The sequence below is a fragment of the Pristiophorus japonicus genome, chromosome 10 (genome assembly GCF_044704955.1).
Source record: "Pristiophorus japonicus isolate sPriJap1 chromosome 10, sPriJap1.hap1, whole genome shotgun sequence".
NCBI classification, from domain to species: Eukaryota; Metazoa; Chordata; class Chondrichthyes; family Pristiophoridae; genus Pristiophorus; species Pristiophorus japonicus.
In genome coordinates, this window is record NC_091986.1 from 111,115,062 (window position 1) to 111,130,098 (window position 15,037).

A 15,037-nucleotide genomic window follows, 5' to 3' on the forward strand; every position below is an offset into this window, starting at 1 on the left:
ACAGAGCCACAATGTCTGACTTGTATGAACTCACTCATTCGTTGTTTGATTGGACTTTTTGGCCTTAAAGTGACACACATTTACACTTAAATAGCAGGATAATATGTTGCTTTACATGATATAATAAAGCTAATTTTAACTACCAGCAGAGAACAAGCTGGCAGTGGGCACCTTCATTCCTGCTCCTCATGGCTCTACCAGAAATAAATACACATTTCCTGAGTTATTTTGTGAATGGCTTTCAGCGGTCCCTTTTTGTACTGTTGGTTAGGCCACTGACCAGTTGGTACAAATGCTTGGAATATGCACGGCATATGCTTTGTCAATTTGTACCTTGCAATTGCAATTCAGGTTCTTTGTATATTATAGGTGCTATTTGCATATTATAACTAGTCTCCCACTTGAAACAGACAGCCACTACTCAAGATGGCGGTGGTCAAAATGGTAATAGGGATGTAAGTGCCCCGATGTCATTTTTGGAACACTAGCACCCCATTTCCGCCAGGCATTATGAACAAATTCATTTATTATAGGACAATCTCTTGACAGTCATCTGGAATTTACAGAAAAGCTGTTGAGGAGAGGAAAATGCAAGAGCCATAATGCCTGCAGCTGCTTAATTGGCCATCCTACAAACAAAGCCAGGTGCCAGATTTTCGGCTTTCGGGGTTTTTCAGCGAAAATGGTAGCAATACGTGAAACTTATCATTTGCGCTGTGCTACCATTTTTAGCCCGAACTTTCGAACTTTACGCATTGGTAAGGGAGGTGTTGCACAAGCATTCGCGGTGCAAAAACACGAGTTTCGCCAAATTTAGTCCGGTGCCAGGAGCGCTGCGAGAGAGGCCTTGGGGCGGTTGGAGGGGGTGGGGGGGAAATTCCAAAAAACATTCCAAAAACATTAACAAGACCCTTAACTATCAAATCGTTGAAAAGAAGGTAAAAAATAAAAACTTTAACTTATCTTTTTTTACAGGTTTTCATACTTACCACTGCTGGCAGGGCTACACCGACAGGTTTGACCTGTCGCTATTCTGAGTGTGGCGCTGGGGTCGGGAGGGAGCCGAAAGACCGACGAAAATGCAATCCACGTCATTGCACGTCGGTGCACCTCTCCCCGGCGGTACTTGGAAGCGCCGCCACAAGCAGGTACCCGAGGATCCCTCCCGGGCTTTGCAACGGGGTTTTTGCTGCAGAGGGTCAAATTGCAGTGAAAACCCAGTCAAAAACTTCTCGAAAACCAGGCCCAATGTTCAGATTTCCAGCGTGAATAGCAATTGGATTAGCCCATCCAGTAATTAGTTAAAAATAATCAGGACTTTAAGCTTTAAAGTGACACAGCTTCAATTTAGTGGCAGAATAATACACTGTAAATTACATGATATAATACTCCTCTCCTAATAAATTCCCATGGTTGAACATTCCTATTTGAGTTTGGTCATTTTAATCTCCATTTTAGGAATATCGGAACAGGAATAGGCCAGTCAGCCCCTTGTGCCTGTTTCGCTATTCAATTGGATCATGACTGATCTATATCTACCTGCCTTGATTCCATTACCCATTAATACCCTCGCCTATCAATCTCAGTTTTGAAGTTTTCAATTGACATAGCCTCATCAGCTTTTTGAATGAGAGAGTTCCAGATTTCCACTACCATTTGTGTGAAGAAATGCTTCCTGACATCACCCCTGAATGGCCGAGCTGTAATTTTAAGTGTATGCCCCCTTGTCCTGGATGCCCCCACCAGAATAAATAATTTCTCCCTATCTATTCTATCAACTCCATTAATCATCTTAAGCACCTTAATTAGATCACCCCTTAATCTTCAATATCAATGGATTACAAGCCTAGTGTGTACAATCTGTCCTCATAATTTAACCCTTTTAGCCTTAATATTATTCTGGTGAATCTGCACTGCACCCACTCCAAAGGCCATATATCCTTCCTGAGGTGATGTTCCCAGAACTGAATGCAGTATTCTAAATGGGGTCTAAGCCAAGTTTTATATAACTGTAACATAACTTCCATTCCTTTGTATTACAGCCCCCTTGAGATAAAGCCCAACATTCCATTAGCCTTTTATATTTTTTGTACCTGTCCACTAGTTTTTAGTGATTCCTGTATTTGGACCCCTAAATCTCTCGGCTCATCCACGGTTCCAGGCTTCTCGTTATTTAGAAAATACTCTGATCTATCTATCTTAGATCCAAAGTTGGTGACCTCACATTTCCACTCATTGAACTCCATCTACTACAGTTTTGCCACTCACTTAATCTATCAATGTCCTTTGCACCTTTCTGCTCCCATCTACACTATTTACTGTGCCACCTAACTTGAGATCATTGGCAAACTTGGAAATATGGCTCTCTAGTCCTTCATCTAAGTCATTTATAAATATCATGAAAGCAGAGACCTCAGTGCAGATCCCTGGGGGACAGCAATAGTCACATCCTGCCAATTTGAGTACATAGCCATTATCTCTACTCTCTGTCACCTACCTCCTAACTAATTATCTATCTATGTCAATAGGTTGCCTCCATTTCAGTGTGCTCTTATTTTTAACAGTCTCTTATATGGAACCTTATCAAATGCCTTCTGGAAGTCGATATAAATAACATTCATTGATAACTCCCTATCTACCACGTAAGTTACCTCCTCGAAAATAATCAACTAGATTCGTTAAACATGCCTTACCCTTTACAAATACATGCTGGCTCTTTCTAATCAGTTCATGTTTGTTCAAGTGCTCAGATATTCTATCCCTCATGACGGATTTTAGTAATTTCCCCACAACAGACTAGTAAGCCTATCATTTCCTCATTTATCTCTCTTACTCTTCTTAATTCTCTGTTACACCACCAGTTATTGCTATATTATAGCCATGAAGCTTCTTGTCACATGGTAGAAGTAGTCTGTTTTGTATTGTAAGACTAGTTCCTGTGGAATTGTTCATGGTACGTTGGATGATATGTTGTTTGAGAACAACAAGAGCATTATGCCATGTAATGCACAAGGCATTATTCTGTCACTGAGGTGTAGATGTGTTTCACTAGCCCTGTCCCTTTATGGCCACAAAGTCTAATTGCTGTTGGTGAGGGAAGTTTGAAGATTGGCAGGTTCTTGTAAATTCTCAGCTCCACGTCAGAAGATACAAATATGAAATTACTCTTTTCTTTCTTTTGATAAATGCTTTTGACACGTTGAAATGTAACAACTAAAGTGTAATGGACACTGATGTGTCATCTTCTGAAGATGTGTATAGTTTAAATTTCACTGACTGCGGGAAAGCAAAGGAGAATAGACTGAAGCTGCCTTGTTGAACAGCTTTGTGTTAATATTCCTTCAGCTATTCCAGTCGTATCAGTTCTTCAAAAGAAACATGTCTGTACAAGGTTATGAATTTTTGAATGAGATTAGGATAATGGTGTGCTTGGGATAGTCACTCCGTTATATCTTAAAGCCCTTTACTTTCATGAAATGTAAAGGAGATGGTAAGTCTAGAGATAAGTACTGTGAACAGTATGTGTGTACCTTTAGATACATCCATTGCATGTTGTTTTTTTTTGGGAAACTTCTATCAAGAAGTCTATGGCTGTTGGGCTTTTTTCTGCTTCAGTAACACCAGTGAAGGGAACCTGGTGCAACAATCATGAGAAGCCTCTTTTGCAAACGCTCAGTGAAGTTAGAAAAATAAATTAAAAGTGGCTACTGAACAGACTGAAACCAAATTAAGCAAAAGTATGGCAGGAAGTGAAGTATTTCTTGGGGAATGCAGTTGGCTGACTTACTGAGCTCATGGAGAACCTACAGGGCTCCTTGTAAGAATCATAGATTGTTTAATGATTTTTCCAAAAAGTAAAAATGGCACTTGATACAACAAGGATTACATATTTAGTATCAACAATAACTTACAGTTCTATAATGACTTTAATATAATAAAAAAAATCACAGTTGGGCATATGGAAAACTAACACCAAGGGAGGAAAATAGCGATTACTTCGGGCGACTGAAAGCTTGGCTGAAGAGATGGGTTTTGAGGGGGTTTTAAACAAGGCAATAGAGGTGGAGAAACAGAGAGCTTTAGGGATGGAGTTCCAGAAAATGGTACCCAGGTGGCTGAAGGTTTGGCCACCAGGTGAAGGGAAAGGTACAGGTGAATAAAAAGTCAGAGCCAGAAGAGCAAAATATTCAGCAAGCGAATGTTGGGGGGGATGATGTAGCAGTGGAAGGGTGAGATCAAGTTATTGGAAGATTTAAAGATGAGGGTAAGGAACTTTAAATTTAAGGCATTGGGGAGGGGAAGCCAATGTAAGTCAGCAAAGATGGGAATAATGGAGGAACTAGATTTAAAATGGGAGAGGATTCATGTCGTAGACTTTTGGATATGTTGCAGTTTATGAAAGGTGGAGGATGGGAAGTGAACAAGGAAAGCGTTAGAGCAGTTGAATCTGGAGATGACAAAGATACATGAAATTTCAACAGGGGAGACAGGTAATGTTATGAAGGTGGAAGTAAGCAGTCTTTGTGATGGAGAGGATATGAGGTTCAAAACTCAGCTCAGGGTAGAATGGGACGCCAAGGTTGAGAACAGTTTGGTTCCTGAGACAATGGTTGAGGAGGGTTTGGAATCAATGACAAGGAAACAGGGTTTAACATTCAATGAACTTATCAGTAGAGTTATCATCTCCTTCAAATGTCATGGATTTAAAAAATACTGACATTTTAATTTAACTATATTAATGCTGAAAGCTATACTATTAAAGACTTGCATTAACTTTCGCTAGAGTTTGATTTTCATATTTGCAAATGTATGAAATTAAGATCACCGTGAAAATATTGGGTTATCTCAGTAATAAGTTTCTATCGTTTTGAATATTCATGGGGAGAGCAGTTCTCTCAATCTACTGCCATAAATTTGAAGAAAGATCAGTGTAACCCCTGGTGGAATGACATAAACAGATAAAAATGGTGATTCACACTGTATCTCAGGAGGTTCCACTGACCTTCTGCTGAGATTAAGGCAGTACAGCAGGAGAATCCTGTGGAAATTCAAGGTCTGTATGTTTTAAGAGTCACAGGTGAGGCATTATACCTAATTTTCAGTATTTCTGTAACTATGATGCAATTCCAGGCTTGTCCAAAACTTCTAAATTTGTAGCTGCATTCCAATAGCCAATATCTCTGTACTTATATTTGTGATCTTTGTAATAAGTGTTAAATGTCATGTCTAGTATCATGAATGTAACTAGTGAATTAAAAATTAAACAGACTTGTCTCAGTGAAATGTTAATGCACATAAAATCGCATAATATAAAAGGATATTTATTTTAGCAAGTTCATTGAAATTTGGATAGTTATTTAAAATACTTAGAGAAAATGTACCTACCTTAAATTGATGCAGCTTTGGAAGTGAACTTTTGAAACAAACAGAAACAAATAATTGGTTATGCATTACGGATGACAGGATCAATAAATTATGTTAGTTAAACTCTTGAGTAAGATAGCAGTAGCTTTTTTGATATTAATTGTCGATGCACAGTGACATCCAATGCTTGTCTTGTAGGTAATTATGGAGAAAGTGGCATGGAAGCTTTTAAAGACATGGCAGCTAAAGAGGGAATCTGCATTGCTCACTCCTACAAAATCTACAGCAATGCTGGGGAGCAGAACTTTGATAAGCTTTTGAGGAAGATGCGCAGTCAACTACCAAAGGCCCGAGTTGTGGCTTGCTTTTGTGAGGGCATGACTATAAGAGGGCTGCTGATGTCTATGCGGCGACTTGGATCTGTGGGAGAGTTCCAGTTGATTGGCAGGTAAGTGAAAATCTCAGGCTTTACTGAATTGATATTTACATATTGGTGTGGTTCAAGTCAGAATCTTCGGGGCTGTAGAAATGAGTTAAAATAACAATGACACCAGCAGACAAAACAGCTCAGCTCAAATAGTTCCAAAACTTGGAATGAAGGCACAGAGTGGGTCAATAAAATCAAATGCTTCACTCAAAGGAAGAGTATTGCTACTTATCTGTTTTGAGATACATAATACAGTCCAATGGTTGTTGTCTACCAGCTGCAAAAATGCCTGTCTGCATTATGCAACATCTTTATTTGTATTCTACCACAATTATATATAAATGAATAAAGCTAAAGGATAGGATCGGAAATGGTATTATTCTTGGTGTATACTACAGATAAACAAACAGCAGAGATAATAAAAAGGAAATTTGCAGACAGTTCTGAGCAATGTACAAGAACAATAGGGAAATAATATTGGATTATTTTAAATATCCCAAGATAGACTGTTATGTATGAATAAGGAGTCTGACTAGATACTGTGAACTCAAAGTAAAGTGTGACCTTAGTCTTTTATTGCAGGTCTCCAGAGTGCCTCTCCAGCCTGTGAGGCCTCCTTAAGTACAAGTGCTCCCAAGGGATTGTGGGATCCCTTGGGACTCCAGGGGATGAGCCCTCTAGTGGCTACACAAGGTATTTACAGGTTTACATATATAACAACACTCTCCTCCAAAGTTAATAGTGTAACTATTTACAAGGTGAGTCGATCTGGGGCCTTTCTTTCCCTGGTTGATCGTCTCGGTGCAAATGCTGGTTTTGGTGAATCATTTGTTGGGCCCTTGCAAGGCTGCTGTGCAGCTGGCCTTGCTGGGCTGCCTGGTGTGGTGAGTCCTGCTGGGCTGCTGTGGGTGATGGGTTCAGCTTCGTGGTGAACGGCGGTGTCGGTTGCCACTGGTGTGTATGTTGGGTGTTCAAAGAAGGTAGGGTCCAAAGTGGGTTGCTCAGGATAGTCCATGAATCTGAGTTTGATTTGGTCTAAGTGTTTCTGGTGAATGAGTCGATTTGAAAGTTTGACTTGAAACAATGTACTCCCCTCTTTGGTCACAATAGTGCCGGGAAGCCACTTGGGACCTTGTCCATAGTTCAACACAAATACAGGATCATTGATTTCAATTTCGCGTGACACATTTGCGCTATCATGATATGTACTTTGTTGAAGCCGCCTGCTTTCTATCTGTTCATGTAGATCAGGTTGGACTAACGGGAGCCTTGTCTTAAGTGCCCTTTTCATGAGCAGTTCAGCATGTAGAATCCCAATGAGCGAGTGGGGTCTCATGCAGTAGTTAAGCAGGACTCGGGATAGGCGAGTCTGCAGTGAGCCTTCAGTTACCCTCTTCAAACACTGCTTGATGATTTGCACTGCTCTCTCTGCCTGACCATTGAATGCTGGTTTGAACGGGGCAGATGTGACATGTTTGATCCCTTTGCGGGTCATGAACTCTTTGAACTCAGCACTGGTGAAACATGGCCCATTGTCGCTCACCAGGACATCAGGCAGGCCGTGCGTGGCAAACATGGCCCGCAGGCTTTCAGTGGTGGCAGCGGACGTGCTTGCTGACATTATCTCACATTCAATCCATTTGGAGTACGCATCTACAACCACTAGGAACATTTTACCCAAAAATGGGCCTGCATAGTCGACATGGACCCTGGACCACGGTTTGAAGGGCCAAGACCATAAATTTAGTGGAGCCTCCCTCGTCCCTCGGTGCATTGCTTAATTGCAAGCATGTGTTACATTTGTGCACGCAGGACTCTAAGTCCGTATCAATACCGGGCCACCACACGTGGGATCTGGCTATCACTTTCATCATTACAATGCCTGGGTGAGTACTGTGGAGATCACTGATGAAGGTGTCCCTGCCCTTCTTGGGGACCACTATCCGAGTAGCCCACAGAAGGCAGTCTGCCTGTATAGATATTTCATCTTTGCGCCGCTGGTACGGCTTTATCTCTTCCTGCATTTCCAATGGAACACTGGACCAGCTCCCGTGAAGCACGCAATTTTTTACTAGGGACAGTAAGGGGTTCTGACTCGTACAGGTTCTCTGTGATGGGTGATTGCTCACTCTCGAATGCTTCCATTACCATGACTAAATCTGCGGGCTGTGCCATTTCCACCCCCGTGGTGGGCAATGGCAGCCTACTGAGAGCACCGGCACAGTTTTCTGTGCCTGGCCTGCGGCGGATGGCGTAGTTGTATGCGGACAACGTGAGCGCCCATCTCTGGATGCAGGCCGTGCATTCGTATTGATCCTCTTTCGGAAAAAAGGGATATCAGTGGCTTATGGTCAGTTTCTAATTCAAATTTGAGCCCAAACAGATATTGATGCATTTCCTTTACCCCATAAACACACGCTAACGCTTCTTTTTTGATCATGTTGTAGGCCCTCTCTGCCTTAGACAGACTTCTGGATGCATAAGCAACCGGTTGCAATTTCCCAGATTCATTAGCTTGTTGCAATACACGCCCAGCCCCGTACGACGACGCATCACATGCTAGTACCCAACACTTACATGGATCATACAATACAAGCAATTTGTTTGAGCATAACACTTTTCTAGCTTTTACAAAGGCATTTTCTTGGCTTTTACCCCATACCCATTTGTCTCCTATATGCGGTAAGGCGTGCAGTGGTTCTAACAGTGTGCTGAGACCCAGTAAGAAGTTATCAAAGTAGTTCAGGCGTCCTAGAAACGACCGCAGCTCCGTCACGTTCTGTGGTCTCGGTGCATTCTCGATTGCCTCTGTCTTCGAATTGGTGGGCCTGATGCCGTCCGCCGTGATTCTTCTCCCCAGGAACTCCACTTCAGGCACCAGGAAATGCATTTTGAGCGTTTTAACCTGAGCCCACACGGTTGAGTCGACTAAGAACCTCCTCCAGGTTCTGCAGATGCTCGACTGTGTCCCGACCTGTAACCAAGATGTCGTCCTGGAAGACCACCGTGCGTGGGACCGATTTCAGTCAGCTTAAATGTTTCTCTGGAATATAGCCGTGGCTGATCGAATCCCAAATAGGCATCTAGGCATCTGTTGTAAATGAAGAGACCTTTGTGTGTGTTGATGCAGGTGAGGCCCTTCGATGATTCCTCCAGCTCCTGCGTCATGTAGGCCGAGGTCAAGTCCAGCTTCGTGAACGTCTTTCCTCCCACCACGTAGCAACTAGGTCATCTGCCTTTTGTAGTGGGTATTGATCCTGCAGGGAAAAACGATTGATAGTTACTTTGTAATCACCACAGATTCTGATGGTGCCGTCTCCCTTGAGGACTGGGACAATCGGACTGGCCCACTCGTTGAATTCGATCGGCGAAATGATGCCCTCTCGGTGCAGCCGGTCCAGCTCGATCTCTACCCTCTCTCTCTCATCATGTACGGTACGGCTCTCACCTTGTGATGGATGGTCATGCCCCCGGAATCAAATGGATCTGCACTTTTGTTCTTTGGAACTTACCGATGCCTGATTCGAACAGCAAGAGGTACTTGCTTAAGACCTGAGCACACAAAGTGTCGTCAACAGATGAGAGCGCTCAGATGTCGTCCCAGTTCCAGCGTATCTTTCCCAGCCAGCTCCTGCCGAGCAGCGTGGGACCATCGCCCGGTACCACCCAGAGTGGTATTTTTTGCACCGCTCCATCGTAGGAGACCTTTACAGTAGCACTGCCGATTACAGGAATCAGTTCCTTTGTGTAAGTTCTCAGTTTAGTGCGAATGGGAGTCAGGACTGGCCTTGAGGCCTTGCTGCACCACAGTTTATCAAAAGTCTTTTTGCTCATAATGGACTTGCTCATGCCCATGTCCAGCTGCATTGACACCGGGAGTCCATTTAATTCAACTTTCAGCATTATCGGGGGACACTTTGTGGTAAATGTGTGCACCCCATATACCGCTGCCTCCTCGGTCTGAGGCTTTGGTTCGTAGTGATCTGCCATGGATCTGTCCTCCTCTGCAACATGGTGGTTTGCAGGAATAACAGGGTTTGCAGCTCGCCTGCACATACGTTGGAGGTGTCCCACTGTTCCACAGCCCTTGCAAACATACTCTTTGAAGCGGCATGAATGGAAACGATGATCACCCCCGCAGTGCCAACAAGGTGTTAATGGCCTTGCATTCATCACCCTTGATGGTGGTCTCTGAGACATCTGCGGACGTGCAGCTGCAGGCATGTGGGGCCTGCCCCGTACATTGTGATTTGAATACAACATCACTTTGTTCACAGTACTTGCAGCAGCACTCATGTGCTGAGAGATTTGCTTAGTATTGTCACTGGTGGCAATGAACGCCTGGGCTATCGCTATGGCTTTACTCAAGGTTGTGATCTCTACGGTCAAAAGTTTGCGAAGTATCACTTCATGGCCAATGCCAAGTAAGAATAAGTCCCTGAGCAGGTGCTCCAAATGTTGTTCAAATTTGCAATGTCCTGCAAGGCGTCACAGCTCGGCGACATGGCTCGCCACTTCCTGGCCTTCAGACCTTCTGTAGGTGTAGAACCGGTACCTCACCATCAGAACGCTTTCCTTCAGGTTCAGATGCTCCCGGACCAGTGTGCACATGTCATCGTATGATTTTTCTGTGGGTTTCGCTGGAGCAAGCAGGTTTTTTATGAGGCTATACATTGGTGCCCCACAGATGGTGAGGAGAATCGCCTTTCATTTGGCAGCATTCGTTTCTCCTTCCAGCTCGTTGGCCACGAAGTATTGGTCGAATCGCTCCACGAAGGTTTCCCAATCATCTCCTGCCAAAAATTTCTCCAGGATGCCCACTGTTCTCTGCATCGTTGGGTTCATCATCTGTATCTCATCGCCGGTTGTTATGCATGAATAAAGAGTCTGACTAGATACAGTGAGCTCAAAGTAAAGCGTGACCATAGTCTTTTATTGCAGGTCTTCAGAGTGCCTCTCCAGCCTGTGAGGCCTCCTTAAGTACAGGTGTTCCCAAGGGTTTGTGGGATCCCTTGGGACTCCAGGGGATGAGCCCTCTGGTGGCTACACAATGTATTTATATGTATAACAGACTGGGATTAAGGTATCGCCTGGAATTTGTGCAGCGTTTCTCCGATCTATTGTGGTAACTTAGTTGGAAGATTGGTGGAACCCCCAGAGAAGCAGCATAAACGGCTATAGATGGCCATTTATGCCATTTCTCCAGGGCTTTTGCTCATCTTCTACCAAAGTTGCAGTGGGAGATCGATAGGCAACAGGGTGGGAACTCTTCTCCAGTGGATGTGATGAAAGTGGAGAAATATTTTTTAAATGCATCAAAGACTGTTTCATAGATCAGTGGGGTATGGTAGCATAGTGGTTATGTTACTGGACTAGTAATCCAGAGGTCTGGAATAATTATATGGACACATGAGTTCAAATCCCAGCACGCTGCTAGGGAATTCAAATTCAGTTAATTAAATACAAATCTGGAATAAAAAGTTAGTATCAGCCATGGTAACCATTAAACTACCAGACTGTCATAAAAACCCATCTGGTTCACTCATGTCCTTCAGGGAAGGGAATCTGCTGTCCTTACATGGTCTGGCCTATGTGTGACTCCAGACCCATGGCAATGTGGTTGATTCTGAAATGGTGGATCACCACCACTCAATGGCAATTAGGAATGGGCCACAAATAATGTCCTTGGCAGCGACACCCACATTCCATGATCAAATATTTTTTAAGTATAGTTTTTGTCCAACAGTGATTTATTTGGGCAAATGACGAGCAACAAAAAACTGATATGAGAGTATGCGAACTGTTGGGTAATACTGATCACAACACAGTTAGGCTTGATGTGAAAATAGAAAAGGATAATGAATAATTAAAGTACGGTGCTGGACTGGAAAAAAGGCAAAAATAATGGCCAAATCTTTCTGAAAAAATAACAGTGAGTTCATGCCGCTGCTGTTATTACTGCGCAAATGGACCAGTATTTTCCCAGCTACGCTGTGAATTATAAATCTCCAGAACTTGCTGGTTGAATTATGCCGCTCTTGTTTGCTTCGTGCATCTCGTCCTTAGTCTCCCTGTTATTTTTAAGATATTGCTGGATTAGTTGGCCTTTAAATTCACCACAGAAAGTTAGGGCTCATAATTAACAGCATAAATACAGTGAAACCTGTACAAACGGACGCCACCAAAAAATGGACGCCTGCAAAAAACGTATTATATCCTTGGATGCTCTGATAATGACTCCACGAGGCAATGTGTTGTACTTGAACTGTAGTGACCTTAGTCCTTTATCAATAACTCCAGAGTTAGGATCACACCTGGTGGCCTGCCTTTTATATTCTGCCAGGCACACCTGTACAGTTAACCTATAAGTCTCCCACTGCTGTGCCCTCTGGTGGCACACCTTGTGATAGTACAAACAGTAATCATGTAGGATATATGACATCACTCTCCCCCAAACTTTGAGTGCAAATTGCCTTTGCATTGACTGTGCTCTGGGCTTAGCTCTGTCTGGTTGACCGTTGGTGGGTCGTTTCAATCTTGGGTGAGTGGTTGGTGTTTCATTGACAGTAGAGTGCTGGTGGTTGCTATTAGTGTGTTTCCCTGACCACTCCTTTCTCCCCGCCGCCCCCCTCCCACATATAGATTATGCCGGAGGCTCATTGCATTCATATACATTCAAGTCCAGAAAAACAAGTTTGCATTACATTTGTGGTTCAGTTGTGAGACAAATACGTTGGACTGGTGAGATACATTATCGATACATACTGGGGATTGGTAACCGGTGCATGAGGACAAAGCTAGTTCCAGAACTGCTGGATGGTGTCCAGGCAGTCTGGTGGCGGTGCTGGCGGTGGGAACACGGTTGGCTCAAGTTGCCTGCTCCTGGGGCTGTTGCCGTTGCTCCTAGCATTGGGCAGGTTCACAGATGCCTGTGACCCTCCCTGTCCTTTCTTTGCATTCTGGGTCGCTGCTGCTCCCTGAGGAGCTGTTGTCGAGCAGTGCACAGGGAACTGCTGACTCGCTAGCCTGGGCTTTGTTTGGTTGGGGATCCTGGCTGGTCCCGGTCCCCTTTGGGAGGACTGTTGCGGGTGACCCGTCGTTCCCGGGTATGGCCTTGGTGACGATGGGGTCTGGGGGCTGTGCCTTAGCACAGTTTGCTCTTTCAGGCTCGTGGCGATTGGTGCCATCGGGTGCCTGAGAGGTGGAGCTGATCAGGGGCAGGGTATCGATACCGGTGCTGTTGCCCTCCTGAGATCGCTTGCTCTGCAGCTCGTGTGTATTGGCTGCTTGTGGCCACACTCCATGGTGCATAACTCTGGTCCCAGGGATGCCGGCTACAGCGTTGGGTAGCTCGCTGGACTTGTGTGCTCTCGATGGGTGTTTGCCCGCTACATTGGCTGCATGCAGTTGAAATCCTACATCGCATAACATTTCATTTTCCTTGCTTATTGCACGTACACAACTCTGATCATCACTTACACATTTTATCTCGAACTCACAGTTGCTATTATATTGCTTGAGTGTGTGGAACTGTCCCTTTAAGTGTGGTGGGTTGCAGGCCTCCTTTAAGAGAGCCTTGCTTTCTTTACCCCAATCCTCTTCTCCGTTTGGTGCCACGTGTTGCTCCATCAGCGCTGCACCTCGTAGTCTGGCCGCCGCCATCTTTTTCTTCAGCGCATCACCTCGTGGTTCGGGCATCATCTTTCCTCCATCTATGATGTTGATTGCGGTGATCCTCTTCTCCCTGGGTTCTGCCTCCTAAGCTGGGAAGTCACCTCTGGATCCGATTTTCTTTCTCCGGAGTCCTGCCACAGGAGCCTGCTGGATCATCTCCACGCAGTCGTGCTGGGCGGTCTGTACCTCGCGTGCTGTACTGGTCTGCTCTCTGGTGCCGGATCCAACCTCAGGGTGTTTGCTTTGCCTCTGAGCACAGAGGACATCGATCGCTGGAGGGATGAAGTCTTCCCACTTCCAATGGATCTTCTCCATCCACCTTCTTCTGAGTAGCGTTGGTCCATCACCTGCAACAATCCACAGAGGTAACTTGTGCACCATGCCATCATGGAGTACCTTTACCTTCGCACTACCAATGACTGGGATAAGTTCATCAGTGTAGGTGCACAGCTTTGGCTAAACCAGAACCAACTTGCTTTGTTCAGCTCGATTGTCCCATGGCCTCTCAAAGGCTTCTTGATTCATTACTGACTGGCTCGCCCCCGTGTCCACTTCCATGAAGTCTGGAACGCCATCTATCTCGACTTCCATCCTCAACGGGGACCTCTCGGTGGTGCAGATAAAAATGCTATATAGCTCGTCGTGGGGTTGAGCTGCCTCTCTGCCTAAGGTTTCATAATCTGCGCTGGATTCATGGCCATCTGCAGACTCTTTATCGACACAGTGAGTCATATTTCTCTGATACATTCGCTGGAGGTGGCCCTTTGTGCTGCAGCCTTTGCATACATAGTCTTTAAAACGGCACTGGTGAGCCCTGTGATTCCCTCCAAAACGCCAGCATGGTGCTACTCGATTAGATCCCCTCAGCGGACTCTGAGTTAAGGGACTCGGGGACCTGTTCTCTCTTCCTTGAGAAGGTTTGCATTCTACAGTCCACCCTCTAAAAGGCGCCAATCTGTGCACAGCACTTGCCGGGTTTGAGTCCTGAGGATGAGTCATCTGCCTAGAACCGCAGGTCGAGGTCATGAATGCCTGGTTCACAGAGATGGCCTTCTGCAGTGTGACTGTGGTATTCACCGATAGTAGCTTATGAAGAAGGTCCTCATGGCCGATTCCAATGACAAAAATGTCCTGCAACGCTTCGATGAGGTGGTCACTGAAATCACACGGTGCCGCCAGCCTCCTGAGGTCTACAGCATATTTCGCGATTTCCTGGCCTTCGGGCCGTCGGTGGGTGTCAAACCGGTGTCTGGCTGTGAGGATGCTCTCCTTGGGCTTGAGTTGCTCATGGATCAGTGTTACGAGCTCCTCGTACTTCTTGGTCATTGTCTTCAATGGTGCCAGCATGTCCCTGATGAGGCCATAGATGGTGGGCCCAAAATTGGTTAGCAGGATAGCTCTGCGCTTGCCAGCCAGTGTGGCCGGATTGACACCTGCCAGGTCATTTGCTGTGAAGAAATGGTCGAGCCTCTCCACAAAGGTGTCCCAATCATCACCATCGGCGAACTGTGGCAATGTACCAAGGGTAGCCATTTTCGCGTGTAAGTCCGTAATCTCATCGCCAATTGTTAT

At 44.9% G+C, this 15,037-nt stretch overlaps 1 protein-coding gene across 1 annotated transcript in view; it reads left to right on the forward strand.

Moving 5' to 3' along the window:
- The window catches only part of grm5b (glutamate receptor, metabotropic 5b), a 929,621-nt gene that overhangs the window by 201,563 nt on the left and 713,021 nt on the right, over positions 1-15,037 (forward strand). Inside the window, exon 2 of the mRNA XM_070892001.1 lies at positions 5,563-5,812. Coding sequence (XP_070748102.1) covers positions 5,563-5,812 — 250 coding nt within the window. The remainder of the gene's footprint in view (positions 1-5,562; positions 5,813-15,037) is intronic.